General features: G+C 35.6%; 2 protein-coding genes across 6 annotated transcripts in view; one reads left to right on the top strand and one right to left on the bottom strand.

Moving 5' to 3' along the window:
* Positions 1-27,589, top strand: part of COG5 (component of oligomeric golgi complex 5) — a 214,829-nt gene that overhangs the window by 42,216 nt on the left and 145,024 nt on the right. The window lies entirely within an intron of this gene.
* Positions 1,328-7,290, bottom strand: GPR22 (G protein-coupled receptor 22). Of its 3 annotated transcripts, none has more exons than XM_074869982.1 (3): positions 6,923-7,290; positions 4,852-5,912; positions 1,328-2,932 (listed from the first exon to the last, which is right to left on the bottom strand). In XM_074869982.1, the coding sequence occupies exon 3, from the start codon at positions 2,905-2,907 to the stop codon at positions 1,606-1,608; it is 1,302 nt and encodes a 433-aa protein (XP_074726083.1). In that variant the 5' UTR covers positions 2,908-2,932; positions 4,852-5,912; positions 6,923-7,290; the 3' UTR covers positions 1,328-1,605. The 3 variants fall into 3 exon arrangements, with proteins under 3 accessions (XP_074726083.1, XP_074726084.1, XP_074726085.1); XM_074869983.1 differs by having other exon boundaries at positions 5,652-5,912; XM_074869984.1 differs by lacking the exon at positions 4,852-5,912.

Raw genomic sequence — 27,589 nt, 5'->3', positions numbered from 1 at the left:
TAATAATTTAATGATGTAATGGAAAATAGTTTTTTGCTCCCTTAAAACCACACTTTTATGTGCAACTTCAGTAAAGTACTCAATTTTTTATGTAATACTTTAGTCAAACTAGCTCTCATATACAAGGATATGCTCTGCTTTTTTTTATCAAAGCCAATACTTATTAGCCTTTTAATTATACTAGTAGCTGGTGACACACTAAGCAGTTTATATAACAAGACAAGTGAAATCATGCTAACTGATTTTACAGTTTTTTGTTTTGTTTCCCCCTCCCCCCAATAACTGATAACTAAGTCAATGAATGTAGCCACTGTTCATTGCAATTATGATTTTTTTTTTAAGCATGGGCTAGTGCAAACCACTCAACAAACTTTTGTTTGAATGAATATCTTAAATCTTGCTTACAGTGCTATGGATGGTGATGGCTTCTTGATTCTTCATTGGAGGTATAAGATGAAATAGAAAAAGAGGATGTAGAATGATGGTATACCATGGCCGTCCAAGAAACACAGAAATAGGCTAGCTAGTAGTATTGGTGATTGGTTTGTGGCAAAGCAGTTGCGTGGCTAGAACTGAACATCATCGAAGGAGAACTGAAGTCAAAATAATACAAAAGTTATTGAGGGCAAGAAAATTATCTTCTGCTTTAGCTGTGGCACTTGACAGCCATATCTATGTAGATAGATGGTATGAATGAAAAATCTCTGTATAAAAGGTCACCCATGTCACACTAGAGGTCTAGCTAAACCACTTCAGTGTGAAAATCTAAGCCTTTGCACAGGAATGGCTTGGTTGGTTGGTTGGTTGTTTTTAAGCATCAAGCCCAATAACTTTTTTGTATGTGGTTTTTGCCTTCATTTAGCCTGTCTTTCCCCCTTAACCCCTCCACCCCTCCTGTATAATTATTCAAAGTTGTGTGTTTTCTATGTAGAAACTGTGGATCTGAGATTGTATATGCAAGACTTTTTACTTTTCTTAAAAGTACTGTCAATTTTTGGACCAACATGAATTTTTTTCCCCCATCAAAATTAACTGATTTTGAACCATTAATCGAAGGACATCATGTAAATGGCTTTTTTTACACGTGCATGGTAATTGCATGCTGGAGAAATTTGAAATAAGTAGCTATCTAAATGTGAGGTCAAAATGGGTCCAAGTTGCAGCTGTATAGCATTCAGAATATCTCTGATCAATACTGTTTATGAATTAAATTTAAAAATACCATATCATGCAAAATGTTGAATTTGTGCTTTAGAAAAGTATTCCCAAGTGGAATTTTTGTTTAAAAATTCTTTTAGATTTACAGAGAAACTGAGCCATACAAATATTTTTAAAAGTTTGCACTTCTTTAAGGCTATTTATTTTCTAAAAAAGAGGACTTGGATATTTTTGACAAATATACACATGGTGTTACACTAACAAACGGCCATGCAACATATATCTTACATAGTGAAGAAATTGAATATACAAGACCTACTCTATTGAACATATATATTGAAAATTTACAGTTTTGCCAATAGTTAAAAAAAGTTTTTCTTATTTGGCAGTATTTTTCTACAATTTGTTCAGATATTCCGCTTGATGTGTTTTGGTGAATACTGAAATCTAGTCAGTGACAACCTGAGGTACTAAACATTTCTGCCTTACTTCGTTGTCTTCAAAGGTAATCTTTTTGTTCCTTTTAGGCTCTATCCATGAGTTGTGTATTACAGCATTATTTGGCATGGGATCTGCTTCCACTATTGAAACAACTCGCTTTTTCATCTTACTTTTCAGAACTTTCTGAAACTTTTGCCTTGTGAATGCATAAAGTAGAGGGTGAAATATAGTTGTTCCATATGCCATTACTAGAAAACATAATCGCAACTTTACCAAAAGGTCACTTGGGCCCAAACATAAGATGGTGGTGTTTAAAACAGAGATGGGTGTCCAGCAGAGAAGGAATGTTGAAATAATCAAGAGGGACATTCTGAAGACTCTCTTTTGCCGTTCTCGTCGCTCCCGGTGCCGTTTTACAGCTCGGCGTAGAGCAATTATGACAGACACAGAAGTCCTTACGCCAAAGACGACATTTCTTCCTCCACTGCTGTGGGACACATCCGTAGTCTCATGCTGAGTGGTCAAAGAAATAGTTTTTTTCTTTCTAGCTTTTTTCTTTTGTCCCGTTGTAAATCTTGTACCAATCCGAATATTTAGAGCCTGGAGTATTTTGGTGTATGTAATTAGCATAACTATAACAGTGAAGAAAAAGATTGGAATCTGAACAAGAAGGTGGTAGTACATTCCTAGCTCAGTGTGGTACTCGTTTGTACTCACGCACAAAAGTGTCTTATTTTCCCAAGTACTTGCGCTTCGAAGACTGAAAAAGTTGACTTCAATGAAAGGAATCAGGAAGGAAAAAAGTGAAATGATCCATATCGATGTCATTAATATCACAGCCCTTCCCATGGTCAGAATTCGATTGGCAGGTTTTACAGAGATGTCATATCGGTCCAGAGTGATAGCAAAGACGTTGATTGCAGTTGAAACGCTTGCAAAAGAGACACAAGCCTCGTGGAAGCAGCAGATGAGAGCAGTGTTACTCTCCAGTGAAAGCAGAAGGATAACTATAGTTAGAGGAATACATCCCACACAAATTATTACATCAAGTACATGAAGGTTCATTGTAATTATGTTACTGACAGAATTGATTAAGTTGGATTTCATACAGTAAAGTACCAGCACGGTGAGGTTGCTGCCAAGTCCCAAAACAATTTCTAACATCAAAAATCCAGTGAGAGAAACTTGAAAGCTTAATGGATATGACAGTGGTCGGTACATGTTGGTGTCGATGTCATCAGTGGCATCTCGAACTGTAATGTTAGATTCAGACTGCATGTTGATTTCCAGAATGGGGGAGAAACACATTCTTTTGTTGCAGTTGCTTTTTCTCCTGAAAGGTGAAATAAAATATGGAACTATTTTATTTCTTTTTTTAACACTTATTGTTGATAAATGCTGGGGAAGGAGAAGGGAGGGAAAGCATCTATTCTTATCAAGCTCTTGATTTACTGTATGTTTAGAGCTTTAGTTGGCATGGACTCAAAAGCCTGATGATCTAGAATAAGGTCTTTCCTTTTTAAAGGAAAGCAGGATTTGTTTAAAAAAAAAGAGTGAAAAGCTTCCACTTAGGGAGACAAGGCTTTATTTATAGTGATGTGGTTTTTACAAAGGGCCCATTTGTTGAATAAACTATACTTGTGCATTGCCTTTGTATTGCGTTGAGGGTCATTTTAGAAGAATGTTGTTAAGTATTAACAAATTAGTACTCAAGATCATTTTTTAAAAGGCTCTTGTGGAAAAAGAAAGTGGTAGAAACTGTTACTTATGTATCATAAAAAGAACATTTAAATAATTTATGGCAATTTAGCAGCTGCTTTCTTATGAAGAGTTTGCAATAGTGTTGTGGGCTGAAACTTGAAGTTCTGTAATTGAGCAGATTTTTACAGAGCTTGAAGACTTTTGTTCACTTTTATCTTGTGTGCATCTACCACTACAACAATTTTATGTAAGTATATATAATTCAAATGCAAAACTTATGTGGAGTTGGAGGAATGGAGTTTGTTATAAAAATAGAACATTTCCTTTTTCTGATTTGAATATTCAATTTCTTCAAGAAGTCAGTGCCTACATGGAATGGAAGAGTATTTAAATTTTATTTCAGAATAGATTTAAGGGAATAATTTTAAAAAATGATACTTAAAAGAAAATTGCCTCTTTCAGGGTTTGGGGTTTGAGTTGTTTTGTGGTGGGTTTTTTGTTGTTGTTTTGTTGTTATACAAACTGCAATTAAATCCAACAGATTTATATACATAACATGTTTGTCTTAAGAATAAGTGAGGTTCAAAAAAAGTAGCATTTATTATGTCTAGGAGATTTTTTATTTTGTGGCTCATTCTTGTTTAACACGTGCTGATAGGTTGTAAATGTAGCATCTGCATGTAATACTGATGTTTGTATTATTTATATTGTCAGCCAGCTCTTCAGTTTGTAGTGAAATGAATAAAAGAGAGGTTATTCAATTTCTTGTTATGATACTTGAGTTTTGGAAGGGGGGGTTAGGTAGCTTTAAATTTAAGAGGGCATGAAAATAAATTTAAATGCAGACCTTTGTTCCATTCTGAATACATTAAAAATGGATAGCACTAAGGTGAACAAAAATGAGTTATTTTTTAATGAAAGTATGAATTAAGCACACTTGGGATATAATATGCAAATGGATTTCATCCACAGTTCTGAAAAGCCTCAACTGCACAATACTATTAATTGCAAATTGTATGATGAGAATTCTCAGTATGCTTCAACAGTTATTTCATATGTGCCTCTTAAACACAGAAGATATAAATTAGAACGTATTAGTCTCAGGTGTGAAATGAAACAAGAAATATTTCAAAAGTTTTGTTTAATTTCTAATTTAGGCAACCCCTGTTAGGTTTATATTAACCCTCAGGAATATGATTTCCTCTGTGTATGCTGTCCTGGCTGTGAATGGGTTTCAAGAAACCATTCCAAATGCATTACTAGATAAATGGAGTTCTTTCATATTAACAAAAGCCAGGAGGAAATCAAAAGCAGATCTGCTAAAACAAATGACAATCTTAACTCTAACATTATGCCAACTGAAATTTTGTGAAAACAGAAAACTTCAGATATGCTAAGTCTTATGAATAGATTAAGCATCACCTCCTTGTTGCATTCATTAGATTTCAGTTAAATAAAAGCAGAAATGTCAAGGCAGGGAGCTAATTTACCCAATGCCTGTTCCCATGCAAATGCTGAGCAGAGTTGGGGTGCATGCAACTGCTGACCTACCTGTTCTCTGTGCCTCAAGGGCCTTTCAGATCATTGCAGCAGCTTGTCATAAATTGATACATGGTGTCACTGACAGATATTTGACATGCACTGTAACCTGGAAACCAAGTGGTAGCTGGGCTCTTATTTCATTCCTTGCAGTTTTGGTTTTTTTTTTCTTTTTTTTGTTCCAGCACTTCAGCAGCAAAAAAATCTGATTAAACATGGGGACTTCTTAATTGCCTGAGATACTTCTACAGACCAGTGCATATTCTGCTTGTCTGTTCTGAGTTTCAAGCCAGCAATATCAAATAAACCTTCTTTTAAGTGATGCTAATTTCTTTCCCCTGTTGCATTTTGTAGCAGCCTGTTTTTATTTTCCAGGTTTAAAAAAAATAAATTTCTGATCTCTGTGTTCAGAGTGTATGAAGACATCCTTTAGGTTATGGTTGCGTATTTCTTTCTGTAATATTCCTGCTCATTACTTTTGAATGATGGCTTAGTCAGAGAAGTTGCTATACATCATAAAATCCGGTTCATGTGCTTTGAGAGAAACCATGAGTTACCTAATTTGGTTTATTTTCATTTAAGGAGAATACATAACAGACCATAAAATTGAGAGAAAAATATCCATTAGTCATTATGACAAATAAGTTATTTAATGAGTAGTATAGAAAAAGCTTGCTTAAACCCTTATTCAGCTTGCTGGTGAAGTATGCATATTCTCCTTTTGGGAATTCATGTTTCATTGTTTCTTCATGCATCAGTAGTTTCCACAATTCTGGTTTTAAATTATAAATCCCTCTTTAAGAAATGCTCACCATTTTAAGAATCAATCATTGCACTCTTCTTTTAATGAAAATCTGAGCAGATGTGTTAGTCTTCCATGTATATTGTTGAAGTGTCATGCACGTAAATTGTAATACAAGTGTGTTCCATGTTTTGTTTCTAATTCCTTTATGTCTTAAGAATACATTTTAGTGATGCATCCTGATGCTTGTAGGTCATACAGCTAGAAAGATACCCGGTCAACTGCATTCTTCATATTGTCAGTTGTAAAACTGAATTTGTTGCTGCATGCCCTTGTGAAAGGGAGGAAAAAAAAGGTTAAAAGTAGGGCTTATAATTTCAAAATAAAGTAATGCAAGAATATATTTTCTAATATCACTTATTTCAGGAATAAAAGATCTCTAAAATTGGATCTTATAGCTTACATAGAAAATCAGTTAGTGCATTCACTATTTGCTAGTAAAATCATGTCATTCTTCTGTCAACTTACATGAATTTAGTTTTTTGGACAAGTTTCCTGTTCTCCAAATAGTGCAGGTTACAAAAAACCCCAACTAGAAGCAATAACTGTTGGATGTGGAGTGTCTGTGACTAGAGCTAGAAAATGTAGTTTTATAGCTCTTGTGAGCAGGTAGTTTATACATACAATTCTCTTGTCTTCTAATGAGAAATTGAGCAGAGTTAATAAGCTTTACACAAAATATGTTTTTGTTTAATTTGCACACTGTTATAATTTCCTTTCTTGAAATAAATGTTTAGCAAATTTGTGGTTTTAATAAACAACTTGAATGTACAGGGTAATGAAATAAGTTTTAAAAAAAACCCAACACAACAAAAAAGGGGGATTTCTTAAGCATCAAAGATTAGTCATATTAGCCAGCCTTCATAAAGCAGTAAGTATACACTAATTACAGACTATCTGATCCTTCAAAGAGTAACTGAATAAATCTGTAACATATTGAACTGCCAATATTTGGAAATTCTACTAAGGGAGGAAAAAATATTCCTGGTTGCATTATGTGGGTTTTTTCCCAATGCTGTATTAGCTTAAACTGTACTGTCTTCATGTTGTATGAACAAAACAGGTTCTTAATATTCTACAAGACTTTCATACAAAATAACATTTTTTTACCATTGTGTTTTTAATGAGAAGGGGGAAATAGCATTTGAATATTTCCTGGTCTCAAATATAACAAGATACTAGCGCTTAATGTAAGTTGAATCTGATCTCTTCCCTTTTTTCTCCAATTTTTTTTGTTAAATGTTGTTTATTCTGCATACCATAATAAGGAACAGATCTTACCTCCACTAAAGATTTGATAAATTCTCGATGCAGGTGAAGCAGTTCCAGGTTGGAGGGATTCATTTTGTTCACTTGTTAGCAGAGTAGAAGGGAAAGAGGGTAATAAGCATATCTTCAAAAAATGACCTTAATGAAAATTTGTGCCTGTACTGTGCCATTGTTTCAGCATGCTGCTAATGTATACAACTGCTTTAGTTCTGGTTTACAGGCTGCTGCAGTCTCCCACTCTTCCTACTGTAGAATCAATAAGCATCTGAAAATACATAATGAAAGTAATTTAACATACTGAAGGCTTCTTGTCTCCAGAGACACCACTGAGATTAAAGCTTTCTAAAAAAGAAAAGCAGGGCTTCTGAGAGGAAAGCTTGCGATGGGCAGCTTTTGCAGAATGACAGCCTACCTTGTCGCTTCTCCTCACTGCAGAGAGATGCAGTGCATTCACTAATTTTGATTGGTCAGTGATGTTGGGCTTAAATTGTGCTTCATATATGGGATTGATGCCCTCCCTCCCCCCGATTTATATAAGGATTCTTTTATAAAAGGACTAAATTTACAAATGATTTATGAATTCTGGAATATATTAAGGGTATGCCAGTTTTATTTTTACCTTTTCACTCTTTACTTTGTGTACACTGGAAACCACATGACACTGAAAAAAAAAAGGGATTAAACGTTTATTACTTAAAAAGCTTCCAACAATCTATATTTGAATTTGCCTACTTTCCATTTGTGATTTTTTTTTTTTTTGGTCCTAAGAACATCTCTGAAATAAAACTGCCTCTTTGAGCTATGCTGAGTTTCACCTGATATGTTTATGTACAAGTGAACATTTAGGTCTTGTCTTGAATAAATTATATTCAGGACGAGTTGGTACCCCCATGTATATGAGGAAAATTACTGTTAGGATTCACAGAGATTATTCAGACACTTAAAATGGGTTGATAATTGTTTAATTTGTGAATCAGAAAAGAATGATTTTTATGATCCATCACCATGTACAATGTATGTGTAGTAGTGTAGGTTGTTAATTTTGTTGAAATGTTAACTTCTAAAAAAAATCTTGTATGTTTCATGTGAATTTTGCTTAGAGACTTCACAGGTTTTTGTAAGGATGTCTTTAATGATCGTCTTGACCTTCACGTTCCAGGGGGCAGGATGTGTCTTCATTTTCACTTTTTTTGTTTTGTAGCTTATTTCTGAATCTGTTCTATCAGTATAAACAATGCTCACAACCACATGATGAGGAGTAAGAGACATGTAGCACAATATCTGTTTTAATTAGTACTAATGCTAAAATAAACCTTGGAAATAAATTCAGTATACAACCCAAAATAATATTTTTAAAAAAATTGGTTTGCTGAAGAGTAATTTAAGAATATCTGAGTATAAAATGTTCTGCTGGTAGTTTTTCATCTCAAATAAGTGTGGGGTGTGGGGCTTTTTCTGTTTGTTTGTTTGTTTTTTTTTTTTCCTGGATTTTAAAGGTTTTTTGATTTTTTTTTTTTTTTAAGTTTGATAAAGTACTAAATGTTAAAGCATGGTTCTTACATAAGCAACTGTATTAAGATGGCAGTTTTCATCAAATTTTGATGGGGTCCTCTGTTTTTAAGTTGTTAATGCAATTATAGAATGCAGTTGTGTAACTCAGATGTCTGCATTTCTTCTCTTTACTTTTTCTCCCAGCCAGCCATCCAATATATTATTTATCTTGAAGTAACAGCATACTTTATTTATTTTTTAAAATGGCTACATATCCATCTAGTGTGCTTCCTGTTCCATGTCTTTTATGTTCAGAAAGTACCTAAATAAAGATTGCAGAAACTTTGAACAAAGATCAGTAGGTACCAGCTGGCTATGCTGAGTAGCAACTGATTGAGCTCTTTGAGCTGTCTCTGTATTGTCTGCCTCCCAAGAGCTTGAAACCAGTGATACCAGCATAGTTCTTAAGGGTGACGTGATAAAGAGGATTCCTGAAATGAAAGCATAAATACTAATATATTAAAGAGATTTACTTGCTTCACTCTCAGTATAACTTAGGATAAGTAGGGAAGCCTGTCTAAATTTAAACAGATGAACCTCCATCTCCCTTTCTAATTCTTCATTGTGTGCCTGAACAAAGATGGAGATATTAGATGAGCTGTACTGTTAGAAAGAAAAAGATGTCTACATGGAGGAAGGTTGTAATGGGATATTGGATATAGCATGGATATGTGGTTCAAACACAGGTAGAGGGGTCATGAAAGACTTCCTATCACAAGAGGGAATATTGGCAAAAGTTTTATCTGCAAAAAGTGTTTGAGAGGAATGATGAGGAGCTGAGTTGTGAAGATATCGAGCTTAAGTTTTCTGGAGAGAAAATCAGGAGAAGCAGTACCATATGGAGGCAATCAGGAGTAGGTGGATGGATAGACATGCTTACAAGCCATTGCTGTGCAGATGCTAGTTAAGATGGTGTGAACAGATGACATCATCCTCAAAGGGTAGATGATAGGGAAGAGTGGGCAAAAAGAGCCATGTGCAGACACCCAACATAGACAGAAAAATGTGCTGTTCTTATACCTGTTTCTATATCAGTACAGAATGGAAGAGAAAGGATTTGACTGGTATTTTGGGTTTTAGGGGAGTGAAAAGTGGGTTGGAAGGGTAATGAGAGGGTAGAAATATCAGGGAACAGCAGGAATCTTAAACCAGGAGATTTGTTATGAAGGGTCTTGGGACTGAGAATGACGACACAAGGGGAAAGGGAGACCCAGAATGTTACAGAGAATAGAGCTGTGAAGGATTGAGGCTGCCGGGTCTGATGTGGGGAGAAAATAAATGTAGAGAGGCAGGAGCTTGAAGCAGAGTGGAGCAGAAGGGAACAGAGGCATGTGCATGTGAAGAGATGCTGGGTGCACAGGAGTAGAGATAACTGCAGTTGCCATAGCAGACACCCCTGTAGTACTTTTAAATTAAATTCAGGAGTCATAACTGTCTGTTAGAGTATGTTTTTCTGTTTTGCTGAGAGCAGGATGTACAAAAATTTGGAAGTTGTATTGTATTTCTTGGTCGTCTTCCGTCTTTTATCTACTGTCTTACTTTCTACACACATGAAGTAATGTCCTAGCATTGACTGTTACTGCTTTTCAGAATGGTGGTAGGTTATTTGTAGATCTGGAGGTCTAAACTCTGCTGAATGCAGTTTCTTCCACTGCAGTTTTTTAAAGAAGCTTACTTTGTTAAAAAGACTCCTTAGGCTCACAAGGTCTAGCAGGGACAAATGAAGTACTCGGTTCTGATGTTTTCTATCAGAGTCCTTGATTTCAGAGCTTTAGCATTCTTTTAATGTGCTTTAGGGTTTACCTTTAGATAAACCTGTCACTGTCTTAACATCCCGGTGTCATGGAATAGACACATTCATGAAGGTCTTTATTGGCACTGTTGGGAAACTGTGTCCGCTTACTTCCCTTGTTCTCTGCATTATTCTTTTTCCAGTTTCTACGATTATCTCTCCTGAATGTTTCAGCAGTGCTTTCTGTTTCTTTCTTTGGGCTGCATGTCTTGTTTCCTAGTTTGAATCTTGCTGCTCATTTAGTGGCTATTTGGAATTTTACTGCCTCCGAGTCTAAAAATGTCATCTGTTGTCATATTTGCAAGAGACTTGGGCTCCTAACTCATGCAAATTTTTCAGTGACGCATAATCTCTTTAGAGCTTAAGTCACTTTTGAAAATGAATATTGGGTGATTTTGGACATCTTGCCCTGGGATTGTTCTTCAGCATTATTTACATGGTGCCCCTGCATACTTGTAGCTGGATAGATCCTCCTGTACTTTGCACTTACCTATGCTGGGCAGTGTGATGCCCAATTCTAATGTAGCTCTTCTGGATAGTTTGTTGTTTGTATCTGTTCTAGCAGCTTGTGATCCATATCTAAAATGTGTTTCTTACCTCATTGCATCTTAGTTTCCTCAATAGTCTGTTCCAAAGAACTTTGTTAGAATGTTGTTGAAAATCGAGTAACTTTTATAGGACCAGGAAAAATAAACAGTGGATAATAGCAGTTCGGGTTTGGGAGTTGTATTGATGTGCCCTTATTATGCTGGATTTGTCAGGGTGTTCTGCTTTACCTGATACTGAAATTATGGCTTGCTGGCCTGGATCATGCTGCAGCACGCTTTTATGTTGAAAAGGTGTAAATCTGACTCCTGTCCAGTACACAAGTTGTAGTTGTAAAGGGTTTTAATATTGTTTAAGAGTGATATGCTGAATAGACGACAAAAACTCTGCTAGAATTTGTACATAAGTACCATTCTGACTCTGATGGTAATGCAGTCTTTTCTTTCTTTTGACACAAGTACTTTATTCTCATTTCTTTAATCTATCGAGAATGGTTCTACGACTGTTATCCTTTTCTGTAGTAAAGACTGACATCCACAAAATTAATTTTCCATTCAGTATCTTATCCTTAATGTTTATTTTCTTTTCTCCCTGATTGTTGATTGCCATACAGCTTGCTTTGTTTTCTTATTTTTATAATGACTTATTTAGGTTGGGGTTTGGGTTTTTTTGCATTTCTAACTTCCATTTTTCTCTTGCCAAAAAACATTTCTACACTTGAGACTTTGTTGATCTCAGTTTCTCCATTTAAGAATTACCTCCATTGATTAAAAAAAATTTGGATTTTCCAAATATAATTTCATTGTGTTTCCTCCTGTATTTGCAAAGATGTACACCTTTGAAAACATACAAAGATAAGTATTTTTTAAAAGATATAAACCACATATATAAAAAAATATTGTTATATATGTTTTATATTTTATATAGTTTTATATATGTAATGAATAAATATTAATTTTCAAGATGCTGAGCTAATGTTAGCATAGCAGCTTGAGTACAGAAAAATTACCTACTTATGCTATGAAATAAGAATGTCTTGGAAGATTCATTTGGTTTTGTGTAATTGTTAGGCATAGGTTATTTGTTCAGTAGTATTCCATGTTAGTTCAAAGATTGACCTTTTCAGCACTGGAAATTCCTGTACTTATGAGGAAATGTGTAAGTTACAAAATGCCCTTTAGCAATTAATACTGAAACTGTATCTTGTTTTAGCTTTGCACAATGAGGTGATACCAAAGAAGAATTACAGAACCAGTGCTGGTTATCACTCATATATAGAGAAGGCGTCCTTTTCATATCATAACAATAAATTTGATTTAGTGATATACCTAAATCATGGTCCTGGTGCATAACTGCACAATTATTTAAGCATTTTAGTTAAAAAAATAAAAAAGGAATATCAATTAGCCTCAGGAGGGGAGGATGGCTGATAAATTTAAATAATTCAGTCTGACTCCAGCTTTTCTCCATGGAGGTGGTTTGTCCTCTAGTATAAACATGCACAGTGAATAGTGCTGTATCTTGTAGTAGTTATTGGCAAAATTTTAAATAGTCACTGTAAATTTCAAGATAAACCTTTAATTTTTCTTTAAAAATTGTAATATTGCTTTGGATTTAGTTCTTCATTAAATTTGTACTTTGAGTATTCTTAGAATTTGAGAGGTTTCTGGTTTTATAAAATATTATTAGTTCTAAGTTGGCAATTGCTACCGACTTTTAGTGAGGGTTCTCATTGTTATGGAAAGGCTTTTGGAGTTCTGACATCATACCTTTTGTATTCCTTCAAACATACAAAGAAAAAAGCCACCTGCTCACATTGTTTAAGCTTGTGAAAGCGTGCCTGAAAGAACGTTGATTCTGTAAGTTGGAAAGTAGTTTAGCACCACAGCTGAAGACTGCTGAAGCTGGAGTGCAGACACTGTGTGGCTGTAGAATGAGGAAATATTGCTTCGTGGTTTAAAGTCCCAGGTGGTTACTTATCTTGCTTTCATCAAAATATTCTGTATGTTGGAAGAAGTTTTCAGTGTTATTCCCTGCTGCCTGGGTTGCTGCATTGCCTAGCATCTCCACGTCCTAGCTCATGACGACACTGTGCTAGGTGCATGTCAGAATGGCAATATAAACGTTTCAGTAAGCTTTCTGCCTAGCTCATCGCAGTGAATTGTATTCAGAGGTAGCTGAACTTAACATGCAGGGTTTAAACTTCAGAATCTGGTTCAGGATTCTCCATCAGATATCCTTGATGCTGTGGAAGTCGTGCCTGGCAAAGTATGCAGGATGAGCAGCAGCAGGAACAGCATTCCTACCCTGTTACTATCCCCTGATGCAGGAATTTTGTTACACACCTTCCTGCTGTAATATCCTTTAAGTGGAATTGCTAATTTAAAACAAAACAAGAAAACAGGAAGAATTTTTCTGGAGTTGTTTATTTGGCAGAGATCTTTGATAGACTTTGTTTCTAGTCCTTTTTAAAAATAGGAAGGCAATATGATTTTCTCTTAATTAAGACAAAGTGTTCACATGGAGTGCCTAGTAGCAAGCATTCTTCTAGCTGAAATTAAGAGATGGAAGTCTCTTGATTACCCTGTGAGTAAAGAGTGCACCCAACATGAATAGGTACCACAACATAAGCTGTGTCTCTAATTTTGTTAAGATCACCCACAGTGTAAGGGCTACCACCAGGGTGAGCTTATACATTGCAGTCTTGCTTAGTTAGCCCCTTGGCTGATTTGATTTGGAAGTGCTACGAAAAGTGTGTGAAAAAGGTCTGGTAGGCTTACTACCTTTAGAACCACAGTTCAGTGACCACATGCAGTAACTCTGTGTGTTTCCATATAACTGCAGTGACATGAGCGTACTTTGCCTTCTTCAGACAACAAAATAAAACCTATGGACAGTAGTTAAATTCCTCCCCCATTGTGAATGACTGCTATAAGTGGTTAAAGCCATCTGTCAGGCCCTGTGGGTTCTGTTCAAATGCAAGAAGTCATTCACAACAGTCTGACAGTGGTGATATTCCTCACATTAAGTTCTCAGAATCTGAAAAATGATATGCAGTACTATGTGTTTTCTTGTCTGATTTTTTTTAAATGATAAAGTACTCTGCCCCTCTTTACTGCCTTAGTTCTTCAGTTATTATTTTTACAAGGTTGTTCAAGGAAACTGATAGAAAATCTGTTTATATAGTGCCATAAAAAGACGTGTGAGAGAAGTTTGAAAGTAATAAGCTATAATGATAAATGCGTAATAGTAAGGAAATTGAACTAAGCTAGTGCAGTGTGTTGGCTTCACCATTTACTCTGCTAAAAAGAATATTCATTTGATTGATGTGCATGTTGATCTAAATTTAGATTTGTGTTGGTATCATCTTCGGTTTATTTTCTTTCTTCTTCTGTTGTTTGGGTGCAGTAGTTTCCATAATTTCTATCTGTAATATAGTTTAATTTTTTTTTTTCTTGATTGTTGAAAAATATCTCTGACTTTCTTAAGAGGATAAATGAAATAGAAATATGATAACCTTGATATTTTCTGGGTTTTTTTTAAACATACATATTGTAGCTCTAGAGACTAAAATAAATACCTAAACTTTGTTGAAAATGCATGCATATGCATGCATATGAAGAACTAATTTTATCTCTGAAGCTTTCAAATATCAAGGATTTTTGTGCCTAAACCATAGTTTCAGTTCTTTTCCATCTCCTATTTTTAACCTCACTGCATAATTGTTGTATTTGAAATCACTTATTGTAGTGCTGAAGCAAACCAGAACTTGCATGAAAAATGCTTTCATTTGCTGTTTTTTGGAGGAAGGCTGAGAGCAATAGTGTCAGTGGTATGTCTGAGGAATGGAATACTATTTTGCTTTGTATATAGTTGATGCCTGGAAGCAGCTTTGCAGTCATTAGTCTTGAAGCCTAGGTTTTATTTTACTAATAAAATCTTGGGAAATTGAAAGTGGTTGGTGGAGACATTTTTGTTACACCGAAGGATGATGAGCAAATGCATGTTTATGGAGAAAAAACTTGTCAAATTCTTCAACAGCCTTCACTGATGAGCTACTTAGTAAATTAAAACATATAGGTAGAATGAGTTGCAGTGATAGGAGCTATAAACTGTAGTTGGAGTGGGAAAGAGGAAAATGTTACTTGCATTATTTCTGGTACCTTTCAAAATGAGAAGCTTCAATATTACTAGGTAGGCTAGCAACTCTGCAAATTGATACCTATGGTTAGGAGCTCCTGGAGGAAATGTGGAAGACAGAATATAGCAACTGCTGCAACCTATCAACTGGAAAACCAGGTGAGTTATTATATACTGACTCTGCCCCTTACCATGCTGTCTTTCTAAAAGAGAAACTGCAGTTCTAATACAAGTGGAGGTCTTTTCCATTCCTCATTCTTTCCACAGTAGATACGGTGCCCAGTGAGAAATGACTCCCACTGAGAAACAGCTGAATATGGAGGAGAACATAACTTCTCTTACTAATCAAGCAAATTAGTTTTAATGTGAGGAAAGAATGGAAGGAAAGGAGAACCTGCCCTTTCAAAGTGGTTACTATTCTAAGCCTGCTGGTGGCTAGGTTGGAAATGTTTTTCTTTAAAGTTGTTTTATGTTGTAATACCTTTTCTATTGTCTTGCTCTCAAAACAGAAAGGAAAACTCAGCCAGCCCTTCCTGTTCCCCTCAGGGTAACTTTTTTTATTTCCCTGCAAATTTTTCATGTATTCTTCAGAAACTTACTTTGCTCACCACTATCAAAAAATTCTAGGCATCTACATGTTTATTGGGTTCTTGATAATACCCTGTTTAACACTTCCACTCCAAAATCTTTAAGCTGGCATTGGCACAATAATCAATGCCTACTTTGGTCTAGGGTAGAATACTTCAACAAGAATTTTCCAGTGTTGTTTGAATACATCTGTGTGTACGGACTTTATTGCTCTTTGGCTTGTCAGTTAAATGCATACCTTGATGAATATTACAGGCTATGATGATACCAAGTACTTAATACAGTTTGTAAGAGTATAAAAGCCGCTCTCAGTAATCCTGAAGCCTGTAGTCAAAGCAGCTATTACAGTATACTTTGGGGCAATAAAGGTTGATACTAGTCAGAAATTTTAGTTTGCATTCAGTACTCTTAATCTAGAGCAGATTTATATGGCCAGTTAAAGACAGTATGGATTAACACTAAGGATTTTAGCTGCTTGTGTGATGTCCATGACCACAATACCTGAGCATCCTGTATCTGCTTCATAGTTTCTCTTCACATCATTCTGTTTTATAGAAAAACAGTCTGACTACACGCTAGAAGCCTAGGGCAGATCTGTGAAGTCTGTATTTCATGAATCTCTCCAGTCTCTCTAATACAAGACCAATTTCTTTTTGAAAAATGCAGGAATTATATAAGTTTTCCACATTTATTCTCTTTGCAGGTCTTTAAGCACAGATTTTTTTATGTCTAGACTTGACAAAGGAAGTTAAACCAAGGCAATGCTTTGGAGTAATAATGAGCAAATTGAGGTTTGAGTGGAAAAATAGTTCATGTATCTAAATCTTTCTCTCAGGACATTCTTTTTTGTTCCTCAAGTAATGCATTGGTGAAGTCAGAATATAAATTATTTCTTGCACTAACCTTACTTCTGTCTAAATTGCTTTAAGCCCTCAACTGCATTGGAAGGGGGGAAGCAAAGCAAACCCCCATAACATGCAAATAATTAATGAGATTTTAAAAATATATTGATGAAACACTATAGACCTCTCTACTTCATCATCCAGCTTTTCAAAATTAAACAAAAACCTTACACATCTCTAAGGAAACAGGCCTTGAAGCATGTGTAGAAGATTAATAAACACAGGACAAAAATATAGAAACATGTTTGGAGAATATATCACCTGGATTTTGACATCTAGGAGCCATCGTTTCTAACATCAGCTAGCAAGTTAAATTAAGTGTAAACGTATTTGCTAAACAAAACCTATAATCATATAAGACCTGACAGTTAAACAAATCAATATTACAAATAGAACAAATTGGATATAGTGCTTTTATGTACGGTACTTTGTGTTGTGCCATTATGGAAAAACTTTTCATTTATGTATTAGGTGCCTTGTATTTTTAGTGCATTTCTCCTTCTTTCATCTTTCCCAATATAACCGGTATCTTAGGTGTGCGTGTGATGTGGCAGAAGGAAGAAGAAAAGATAAGTCTATTGAGGATGAGCCAGGCATGCAGTTGGTAGGATGAATTTTTGATGAGAACTAAGGGAGTCAGATGTAAGGACAGGGAAGTTGTGAGAATTTATACAAGGGTGACTGAACTGCTCTTTAGAATTATTTATATAGGCTTTCCTTATTTTCTTTCTTAATGATCTTTTGCTGTAAATGAACAGAGAATGTTGAGTTTCATGGTCTCTTTCGTAGGAAACTGCTAAGAGCTTGACTTGTAAACCTTGCTTTAAGTTTATGGTTTTTTTAAAAAAAATCTTCAGCAATATCAATATTTCTTCGCTTTGGTACCACAATATAATTCCTTTGGGTATGACTGCCATGTATGGCAATTTGCTGGATAGCATCCTGTGATCAGCTGGGCACAAAATTGCCTTGAGTAGATTTGCACATCCACAACACAAAGAAATGAGAATGGAAATGGGATTGATCCCAAAAATTCCATAGACCAACAGCTGCAGAGAGAACTGTGGACTGTAGAGAGTCCACATAAAGTTGCTAATCTGTAATTTAAAATCCTTGTTTAAACCTGTGATTACAATGCAAAGTTTATTTTCTCTTTCTGTGCTTGCCTGAAAGTGCCTATATTTTCTAAGTATGTTTTAAGATCGCTGGGAGCTGCTAGTCGTAGATGCTGAAGAAATGAATTCACCAAATCACTAATCTTTTTAATTTTTTAGATTCTTTTTAGAAACACATCCAGCTGATATAATTTAATATTCTGTTCTTGTGCAGAGTCTTGGCTAATGCATCTGTTGAATGAATAAATAAATGGAAAGAAATGCAGTTTTAATTCTGGCAAAAACTATTTTTATTGCTTGCTTGTAAAATTGGCAGCAATATTCTACTCTGGGATAGCATTATTGGTTACTGACACAGTGGAATAGTAGTAGCAGTTAGAAATAAATGTGAATTTAGCTGAATTTTATAGCTTGGGCTTTTATTTATTATTTTTAAGTAATTCTAGCACCTGCAAAATAATGCAAGATGCTGGTTTCTCTTTTGACAAATATTACACACTCACAGGTTAATGTATAGCCTTTAATCTCCATTGATTACTATTATCTAACAAGTGCTTCCTAGATATCAAAGCAGTCTGACACTGTGAACAGGTCATAGATTGGGCCAACCTGTTCTTTGAGGCTCAAGAGAGCAGCCAGGCAGCTACTGTTTTACCCTCTGGACAGAAAAATATATTGCTTTTCTTTGTCTGCCTTTTGGCTTTTGATTTCCTATTGAGTTAGTAATTTATTTGTTTTGGTATTTGAATGATATTTGAACTTTTAATGAGGAAATTCTGTCATGCTGGGAGGACAGAATAGTATCCAAATAGTTTTAATTGCAGTGCCCAATTCTTTGCTGTTTAATTTTGCTGATAAATACAGGGTTGCTCAAAGTGCTTACTGTGTCCACCTCCCAAGGCCTTCTCAGTGCTGTTCCAGATCCGTTACCAAACCTGGGGATTCAGGGTGCTGACTCAGTTGGAACAAGGCACGCTGGGTTGCCCTCAAAGAAATCTGTGGTTGCTCGACTTGATTAAAACTCTGCTGTCATCACTGCCACTGACAGGCAGTGCTCACCGTGAGTCTGTCTTGTTCAGCTGAACAGAGTGTACAAAGTAGTTATTCTATGACTCCTATGACGATGATACATATACCATAGTTATATTTTGTATGAATGTGTATACATATGTGTATATGTATATTAAAAAGTATATAATGGTTATAAAATTGTCTTTAATTCTCTAGAAGTGGTGTGAATTACACTCCTTCTGGCAACAGAAACAGTATAATTGTTTCTGTAGAAACAGTTGTTATTTAATCTGTTGGTCTTATGCTGTGGCATTTCTAGCAACCATAGCCTGAGAAATTGGTGTCTGACAATTTTTTCCTCTCCTGGGCTTTAATTGAGACTAAGACTCTAATGTCTTTGCAGACTGGAATGGAAATGCAGTTACAAAGTTTTTCTATGACAACAGTGAATTGTCTTGCTTCAGTTGCTTTGTTACAACTCTTAAGTGCCCACTTAACAGGAATTAGCATATGTCCTTCAGATTTTTCTATCAGAGTTGACATTACAAGTACTTACAAACAGTTAACTGTTTGTTTCATGCTTCTAACTGCTTCACAGAAATCTTGATCCTGGTCTTCCAACATCCAAGAATGAATGACTAAATCTTTTTCTGGGCTCATGAAGATCCTTTTCTGGTGGCATGTGTACGTTTAACACTCCAGTATAATTTCATTAAGGGAAATCTCATGATAAATTTAGGGAAAGAAAAAGCAAGCTCAAAAAAGAAGGTAGGTATCCTACTGTCAAGCAAATATCAGCAAAAAGACTATTCCATTCGAGGAATTAAAAAGTCTGCAAGTAACTCTGCTTGCAGTGTTTCGGAATAGATTTCTGAATTGCGGTGTTTTTGTTGCTGAGCTCTTCTAAAATTGGCAAAGTCTAATGTAAATTGTTTCTTTAAGGATGTTATGACCAAATGCAGTCTCTGAAGAGGTGTGGCATGTGGGAGGATAGTGGAGCAATTTTGAGGTGAACAAAGCCCTTGTCTGAATTGGAAGGAAAGACGGTACACCCATCAGTGCATCAAAAGACATGGGAAAACAGACTGCGCTATCTGGTGCTAGAGGAAGGCGGAATGTCAAAGCCTTAATCTTTCTGGCTAGAGTGCATGAGGTGGACAGCACGGGAGCTACATCTGTGTTCTGCTCATTTTAATTTTTTCATTTTCCCAGTTCTTGCTGGTGGATGAGTTTGTACCATTACTCACCTTTTTGTAATGAACCACAGAAGAGAAACAAAACCCACTTCTCTGCTACAGTTTATTTAAAATATCCAATAATGAATTCTCCAAAGTGGAATCCTTCCAAAAAGGTACCAAGTAAGAATGCTGAATTTGAGATAATGTACTCTCAGCCCAGAGGCTTTCCAGAATGAGCTTTTCACCAAGGATGGGCCTGCTGCAATGGCAATGAAAAAATCAGTTCAAGCCATGGTTTGAAGGGACGTTTTTACCTTGGTTTTATTTATTTTCACAATGAAGTTCATTTCCCCAGCCCCCCTTCCAATTAACAGTTTTTCTTTTGGCATTTCTTCTGCTTAATTTTATCAGAAGGATTATCCGTGTAGGGGTTGGGAAGGAGGAAAGACAGACACAGATCTATTTACATTATATTTACATACACTACAGTATATTTACAATCTCTGCTAAAATTTAGATTTTTATACAAATGAAGGAATAGTAGTCCTGTCTTCTCTTACACTGTTAATCTGAAACTTTCATTTCAATAGAGGGGAACTATCATGATTTGGGATCCTTTGTGTAACCAAACCAGCTCTTAAAGTTTAAAAAAATTATAGATATATAGTTGAAGGTGTAAGAAGGTTCTTTTCTTCACCTCTCCCGCTTTGGAAAACTTCATGACTCTCCAGTTAAGTTTGTTACACTCATTGATAGAAATAGTAAAACAAAAAAAAACCTGGGGAAAGATTAATTAATCAGCTGGGAATGGATCAAACATTGGACAAAATCCCAAGGCAGTATTAGTTAAGAGACGAAGAACGATGCTTCTGTTATAACAGTGTTCACAGGACTTGATTTTTACCTGTGGTTTAAATATAAACTTGTTAATTGGACAAGTTACTTGGTGTTCAACTTCTTACCTTTATAAAAATGCTTAAAACAGTAGCCAAAAATACTGTGAGATCTAAGGTTGGGACTGTAGGCAAGTGCTATCTACTAAAAGTTATTAAAAAAAATAGTCTCTATAATTTTTGAGCAATTTTACAAACTGTAACCTTGTATGACGACTGAAAAGCAGTAGCGAAAATGATTTCACTTTCAAGCTTTGTGCATCAATATGCTTTTTTAAATATCATGAGAAAGTGCTGTAGCAATTGCATCTGCATGTGGTGCTTTCCTTTCCTTAACTGTTTAAAAGATGAGCATGATTGGCTGTATAAATATTGATAGGTTTAAAGACCTGATGAAAAATGACTGTGAAAACCAGAATTTGGGTGGGCTCAAATACTGCAGTTTCAAGGCAAGATTTTTAATGGAATGCCCTATAAAGTAGTCTGACGTAGTTCTTCCTTAATAATAATAAAATATACAAGTCTCCAAGGTACCCCATCACCTTTGTGGAGAAAATGGCAGCCAGGAAGAAATTCCACTACTCAAAGTGGTTACAATTACAGTGGCTTGAAAAAATTAACAGCGCGTGAAACTCATGTAAAATTTCTCTTTTCTTATTTATTAAATATTAACTTCTTTGAATTCTAGACCGTTCTTCATCATTGCCTCCAGAGGGGTACTTTATTCATACTTGAAGGAGGAAACCTCTGGGTGTAAACCATTCTGTGTAGTTGTGCATTGGTTTTAAATTGTCTGAAAGACTTTTATTTTCTCTAGTACTTCTTAGGCTTTCATTACTTGAACTCATGTTAAAATAAGCATGAGTGAAGAAATGGTGTTGAAGTCATGCTCTCCTTTCTGTTTGTAATCTAGGTATGATCTTTTATATATCAAAAAATGTGAATTGTTGCACTAGTACCTGTAATTACTAGAAAGAATTCACTGCCGTCTGCCTTAAGCTGATGCTTATTATCAAAAAATTGCTTTTGTAGTTGAGCATGGTAGTATAAGAGGCAAAATTATAATTCTGCCGTTGTGAATATAATAAATACTGCTCCTATCTATTACCAAAGCAAACGCATCTATCTCTGTTGAAATGTAAAGCACAGTGTTGGCTTTCTAGTAAAATACTAAGTATTACAAGTAGTTCTCTTATTGATGAGTGTAAAACCTGTGAATAAATCAGATCTACGGATGGTAGGGTTTTCTTTATATATATTTAAAGTTTCTATCATACAGTTATGCCACGCTTCCATTCCAGTTACAATAGTTATGCATTGAGTTATGCATAGAGTGATCTCGTTCTCAGACTGAACATACCAGGCTGGATTTTGAACCAATTAGAGCATTTTTAAGTCTGGAGAAGTTTATTTTTAGTCTCGCAGGGAGTTCAACAGGCAAAGATGTCTTGCAGTTTCTACTTCATGTTTATTATAACTATATTTCTACTTGAACAAATCCTTTTTCTACTTGAACAAATCCTTTTTCCTTTCATTTGTGGACAGATTAAATAAATTGGCAGCATGTGTAGATACAGGCAGAGCACAAAGAAAAGGCAATTCTGCCTTGGAATGCTGCGCTGCAGCCCTTTCACCTGCCTGTGAATCGCAGTAAATGACACTTCTTTCTTTTTGATCTGAACCTTTATTTATAAAGTAATAGTCTACTGTGCTGTAGCAGCACGGAAATCAGCGTTATGAGGTTGATGCAGAAAGAGGGTAGATGGAAAAATGAACTGGTACACATACCTGTAGAAGGAAAATAGTTATGCTGCTCAGTTTCCCTGGATAAATGATCCCACTTGAGAAGGCATGAGTGCAGTGATCCCATTCCTAGGGAAGTTCTTCTCTAAATTTTTGCTCAGAAAATAACAAGTCATTGAACTCCTGAAGTTTCCAGGCTTGAGCTTCTGTTTCTAGCCCCAGTTTCAGGTTTGAAAGTCTGAGCTGTGAAAGTTTTGGCTCATCAGATTCACAAATTCCGAAGTGTTACTTATTTAAAGCAGGTTGAGGTAGTTGCACCATGTATTATGTAATCTTATACTCAAAAAGATTCCCCCCTGAAGGTAGTCAAAAGAGAAGAAGTTGTTTTATATCACTGTGTCCTAATATGTAACAGGTGACCTACTTCTGTACTTTCTACATGGGAACACAAAGAACAACACTATATTTATGTACTTCAAGATCTTCCTACACATTTCTCTGTCCTTTCTTTCTTTAGTTTTTTTTCCCTTTTTTGTGTTCTATGCCCTCAAATAAGAGCCTAAATGAAATAAAACAACTTAAGAATTTTAAAATTTGACCGGTGTACAAAATGTGCATAAATATCTATATAATGTAATCCTAAATGTGCATTTTCAGATTTCTTTGAAAAGAAGGATTTTTTTACATCTGTGTCTTACATGTACCTCTGTATTTGTCTGAATTTTAGGTTTTGGCATATGTCTCGTATAAGTTTTTAAATTCCCTTTCAAGAAACTGTTGGGTCTTTTTATTTAGTTTTTTGGTTTTTTCTTGGCAAGGGAAGAACTTGACTCGTGCATAATTGACTGTGAAAAACATTATTAAAATTGAAACTACAATATACTGTTAAATGTATAGTTTAAATTAGACTTTTCCCCTTGCATTGACCTTTTCTACTTTATAATAAAACATATTATAACAAAGTCAGATAGCAGAAAATTTTCAGGCAGTAATTTTTTCAGATTCATGGCATCTGTTCAATTGGTGTTTGTGAAGCACTTTGAGATACTCAGATGAATGAGGCTATATTAGTGTATGTGTTAGATGGCACCATTCGAAGGAGCAGCATGTCTAAATAAATGCATCTTGGACTTTTATAAATTTAGTTGTATACAAACCCTCCTAAGTAAAATAGCCTGTGAAAGGCAAAACATAAGCATTAAATTCCTTGGATGTCTTTTGTTGGGGAAGCAGGATTGATAAAGGCACAATATGTTGCAGGCTTTATTTCACAGTTCTGCCAACACAAATCCAATCTGAGCTAGAGCACAGCTGCTATTCCTGCCAGTCCTCCTTTCTCTCCTGATGGAGCTTGATCAGCTTTCTTTGTTTTTCTGTGTTCTCTTAAAACGAAGACTGTCTAATGATTGTCACTAATGAAATAGCAATGTCCTGTTCAGGGGCTTTTCTTTATGGAGTGCTTCCCCCCAGCATTAAAATATTATTTTCTGACACGGTATAGGGTAAGGTAATGAGGAAAAATAGATGTGAAGATGGATTGTGATGGATAGAAATACATAGAGAAAACTAGATGTTCTTACAACAATTGTGCTATTCTTTTTATCCCTGTAACACAGTTACTCCTCCTCCGCCCCCCACACAACAGATTTGTAATGAAAGAATAGAATCTTGTGCAGGCTGCAACTCCCAGAGGTAAAACCCACAGTACTAGACTTCCATCTGTATAGCCTATTTTATTTCAGAGAGATTTCATTTAGTTTTCCTTGGTTAAATTAGTCTGAAATACTGTCTTTGCAGGTTCATTAAAATTATTCTATAATAGGCATGTGCTGTAATTTTTGAAGTTTTATATTCAGTTTCTTGGTGGTGGTGCTTGCTATTTACCTGATGTTCTTGTCATCCTTTCTGCTACGTCCTGTTTGTTACGCTCTCTTGCCTTTCCACTCACCTTCATGGCCAGAAGTGTTGCTCCTGATCTGTTCTCCATTGAAGTGTCTCTCTCTCCCCTCCCACCCCCATAATAATACCAGAGTAAAAAAGAAAAGTCACCTGTGTTAGTTACATGTAATTGAAGTGGAGAGGGGAATCTTCTTTGGTTGAATAATATGTTTTTATAGAATTTAAGAAGATTATTTCACTAGAATACTTGTCTGCAATGTTCACATTTCACAAGCATAGCCCTAAAGGTTTTTATCTGTAAAGGTTTTTATCTGTTTGGAGAAACCTGGGTTTGAAGTAAAGGTATACATGTTAAAAAAAAAAAAAGCAGCTCCCTGGGGAAGGGGGTGGTGCTGGGTTTTGATTTTACTCTTCAACCAGTGTGCTAAAATGTACTGAATCAATACTTTGAATCAATATACATGTATTCAGTAGTTTCTTAGGAGCAATTAGACCTATACAGGAGGCCTAATCCTGATTGAGTTCTGTGCACGTGGATTGGTTAACAACCTGTACACCTACAGTGTACAGTGCTGAGTGTAGGACTGGGCACAGCCTGGTGAGAACTTTGCTCGCCTGCCACAGGGTGAACATAGCGTCGTCACTCCACAGGTGGGAGCACTTCATGTCTTCACTGGCTTGGAAGACAGTACAGCATTATCCCCCTCCTTCGCCGAGTAATAAATCCCTGTTCCCTGGTAAAGGATTTCACCAGACTGTGGGTACTTCTAGGCTGGCTTTATTAACAACTCAGAGTTGGGCCATCACCTCAGTGAGTGGCAACAGCTAACAAAAAGCGCCCTCTGTATATATGATATAACATACAGTACAAAGAGTCTTTGGTGATTTTCCAGGAACTTTCAGCTCTTAATTCATCATCAATTTCAAAAGTCCATTGTATTCTACAGTTTCGGCTAGTTCTTATCGTTCCGTTCTAATTCCTCTTCGGACACCACTGTTCACTGATGCAGTCTTCGGTCATCATGGTTACTTATCTTCTGAACAGCCTTCATCATAATTCACTGTTAGACTTCTGAGAAAAGACTCAAAATGTTCTATTTAACATATACTTAATCTATCTCTAGCTTTTCATGACCTAGCTTTTCTAAGTTGCTTAAACTGTCAGTATTGCTCCTAGAGCACCTGTGCATACTGCATTGAACTGTCAATATTGTTCCTAGAGCACCTGTGCTCTATTAAACCTATAAAACAATATCTAGTTATTAATTATTCCTGCTATTAATAATATCCTGAGAAAAGAGTTTTCTAAAGCTTGTTCCTTTTACATTCCCCCAAAACATGAGCAAATAGCTGAACTAGATACATAAATCACTGTAAATGTAGGATCCACCCAAGATACTTTTGTGAAGGGCAGTGATTGAACACTTGAAAAAGGCTGATAATAAGTATTACCTGAATTATCTGGATTTGTCGAATTGCCGTTTAAAAGCTCCTTTTCCCACACCGAGTTTACCCTTACTGAAGGTATTTGTTTCAATACCAGGTAATCTGCCACTTTGTCTTCCTGTTTGTTGCTTTGCTCAACTCTGTTCTCTAAAGAATTTGCACTTCAGCTTTGAAATTTTTCAGTAGTTTTGCCAGAACTAATTTATACGTTAGCTTACTTGTATGTTGTATGCATGTGTTAATTAGATATTGAGTAAGTGGAAATCAGAATAGATATAGTAATTGATGAGTAAGATGATGGAAACTTGATGCCAGTATGAACCAAAATTTTATAGAGTTTTGTATTTTATTATTTTAAGGTGGAGCTTCGTACACACAGTGGATTAAAGATTGACTTCCATGTCTGGTTAATGGATACAAATTGTTCTTCTGTGATTCTTTTCTTCTTGCGTCTCTGCCATGCAGAGGTACATGTTCCTTGCGTAGTTGCTGATGCATGTGTATCCGGAGGAGTGAGGCACTGATGCAAGGGACTGATCTGGCTGAAAGCTAATGGGGTCATTTTGAGCAGAATGCTTTGTGTGGGTGCAGAGGAGGGGAGGCGACAACATGGCTGAGAGATGTGGAAGGCAGGTAGTCACTTTGGCTGGAATTTAGATTGGTAGCGTGAACTGCTGTGGAACTGAATCGCAAGAGACTTGGGTCTGGTACCAGCTCACAGTATCTTCCCTTTCTTAAAATCTATAGTATGGTCAAATTATATACAAGTAAGTGTCTGAATCATTACTGTTCCCCTTCTCCCCTGGAGGTCTTTGAACACTCAGTACATTCCAGAGGAGTGGGAGAAAGCTGACCTTATGGCAGAACTCAGAAAGGGTAAATGGAACGACTCATAATCTGGGTCAGTTTATCATTTGCCTTTGACAGAATAATTTTTGACTAATGATACGGGACATAACAAGTAAAGGAGACAATCATAATTCTAATCAGTACTCCTGAAAATAATTTTTGCCAATTAATTTTTACTTTATTGTGATAGCATTATTTTGACATTGCACATAGGTGTGGGGTGATCTGCATGCTGTGGATTGAGATTGCTGTGGTTTTAAATACTCTTTTCTAAATGTGGACGAGAAAATTAAGTCATGAATTTTGCATAGACTCTTAAGACAAGCATTGAACACAGTCATTTTGCTAACAAAGCTTGCAGGATCCTTTTGTCACCCTTTGTCACTTAACTTCTGCAACTACAAATGGAAAGAGTTTAATAAAAGGTAGTAAACTAATTTGATTTTTTAAAATAAGATTACAAGTCTGATAAAGCTTAAATGTATTAACACTATTGAATTCTGCAGGCCTTTGAATACATTTTAAGAAAAAAAATCAAGTAAAAGGTAAAAAGAATGAAAAAACAAACCTTGAGCAACTGGAATGACAAAGTCAATGGCAGAGCAGCTTTTCCTTGAAAAAGAATGGTTTCATCTTTGTTGTCTTCTTTTGTAGAGTTTACTCCATCCCAACATCTGCAGACTTCTTAAGCATTTCAACCATTTTCATCTTTGAGCTGGAAGTCTTTTGTGTACATAGTATGTTGAAGAAATTTTGGTGTAGTATTTTTTTTTTTTGAACACCTCTAATTTTTAGTGTAATTTTCCTTGTCATGTATTTTTGAAACTCTTACATAATTCTTCATCAGTCTTTTTTGCAGCACAAAATATCCCCTGTCTGTCAGAAGCTTACTTACAATTCCATTCTTCATCTATCCACCAAGCATCTATTGTTACCTTTTGAATTTATAATTGTGTCTTAATTTCATAAAACAGTAAAAGTATAGTACATCAAATATAGGTATTAATGCTATTTTAAAAACTTACA

The sequence above is a fragment of the Strix uralensis genome, chromosome 5, assembly GCF_047716275.1.
Source record: "Strix uralensis isolate ZFMK-TIS-50842 chromosome 5, bStrUra1, whole genome shotgun sequence".
Classification (NCBI taxonomy): Eukaryota; Metazoa; Chordata; class Aves; order Strigiformes; family Strigidae; genus Strix; species Strix uralensis.
Note: the sequence above shows the minus strand (reverse complement) of the source record. Positions and strands in the feature narration are given on the sequence as shown.

Bases quoted from the DNA above. Each gene is read 5' to 3' on its own strand.
- GPR22 (XM_074869982.1), bottom strand. From the start codon at position 2,907: ATGTGTTTCTCCCCCATTCTGGAAATCAACATGCAGTCTGAATCTAAC.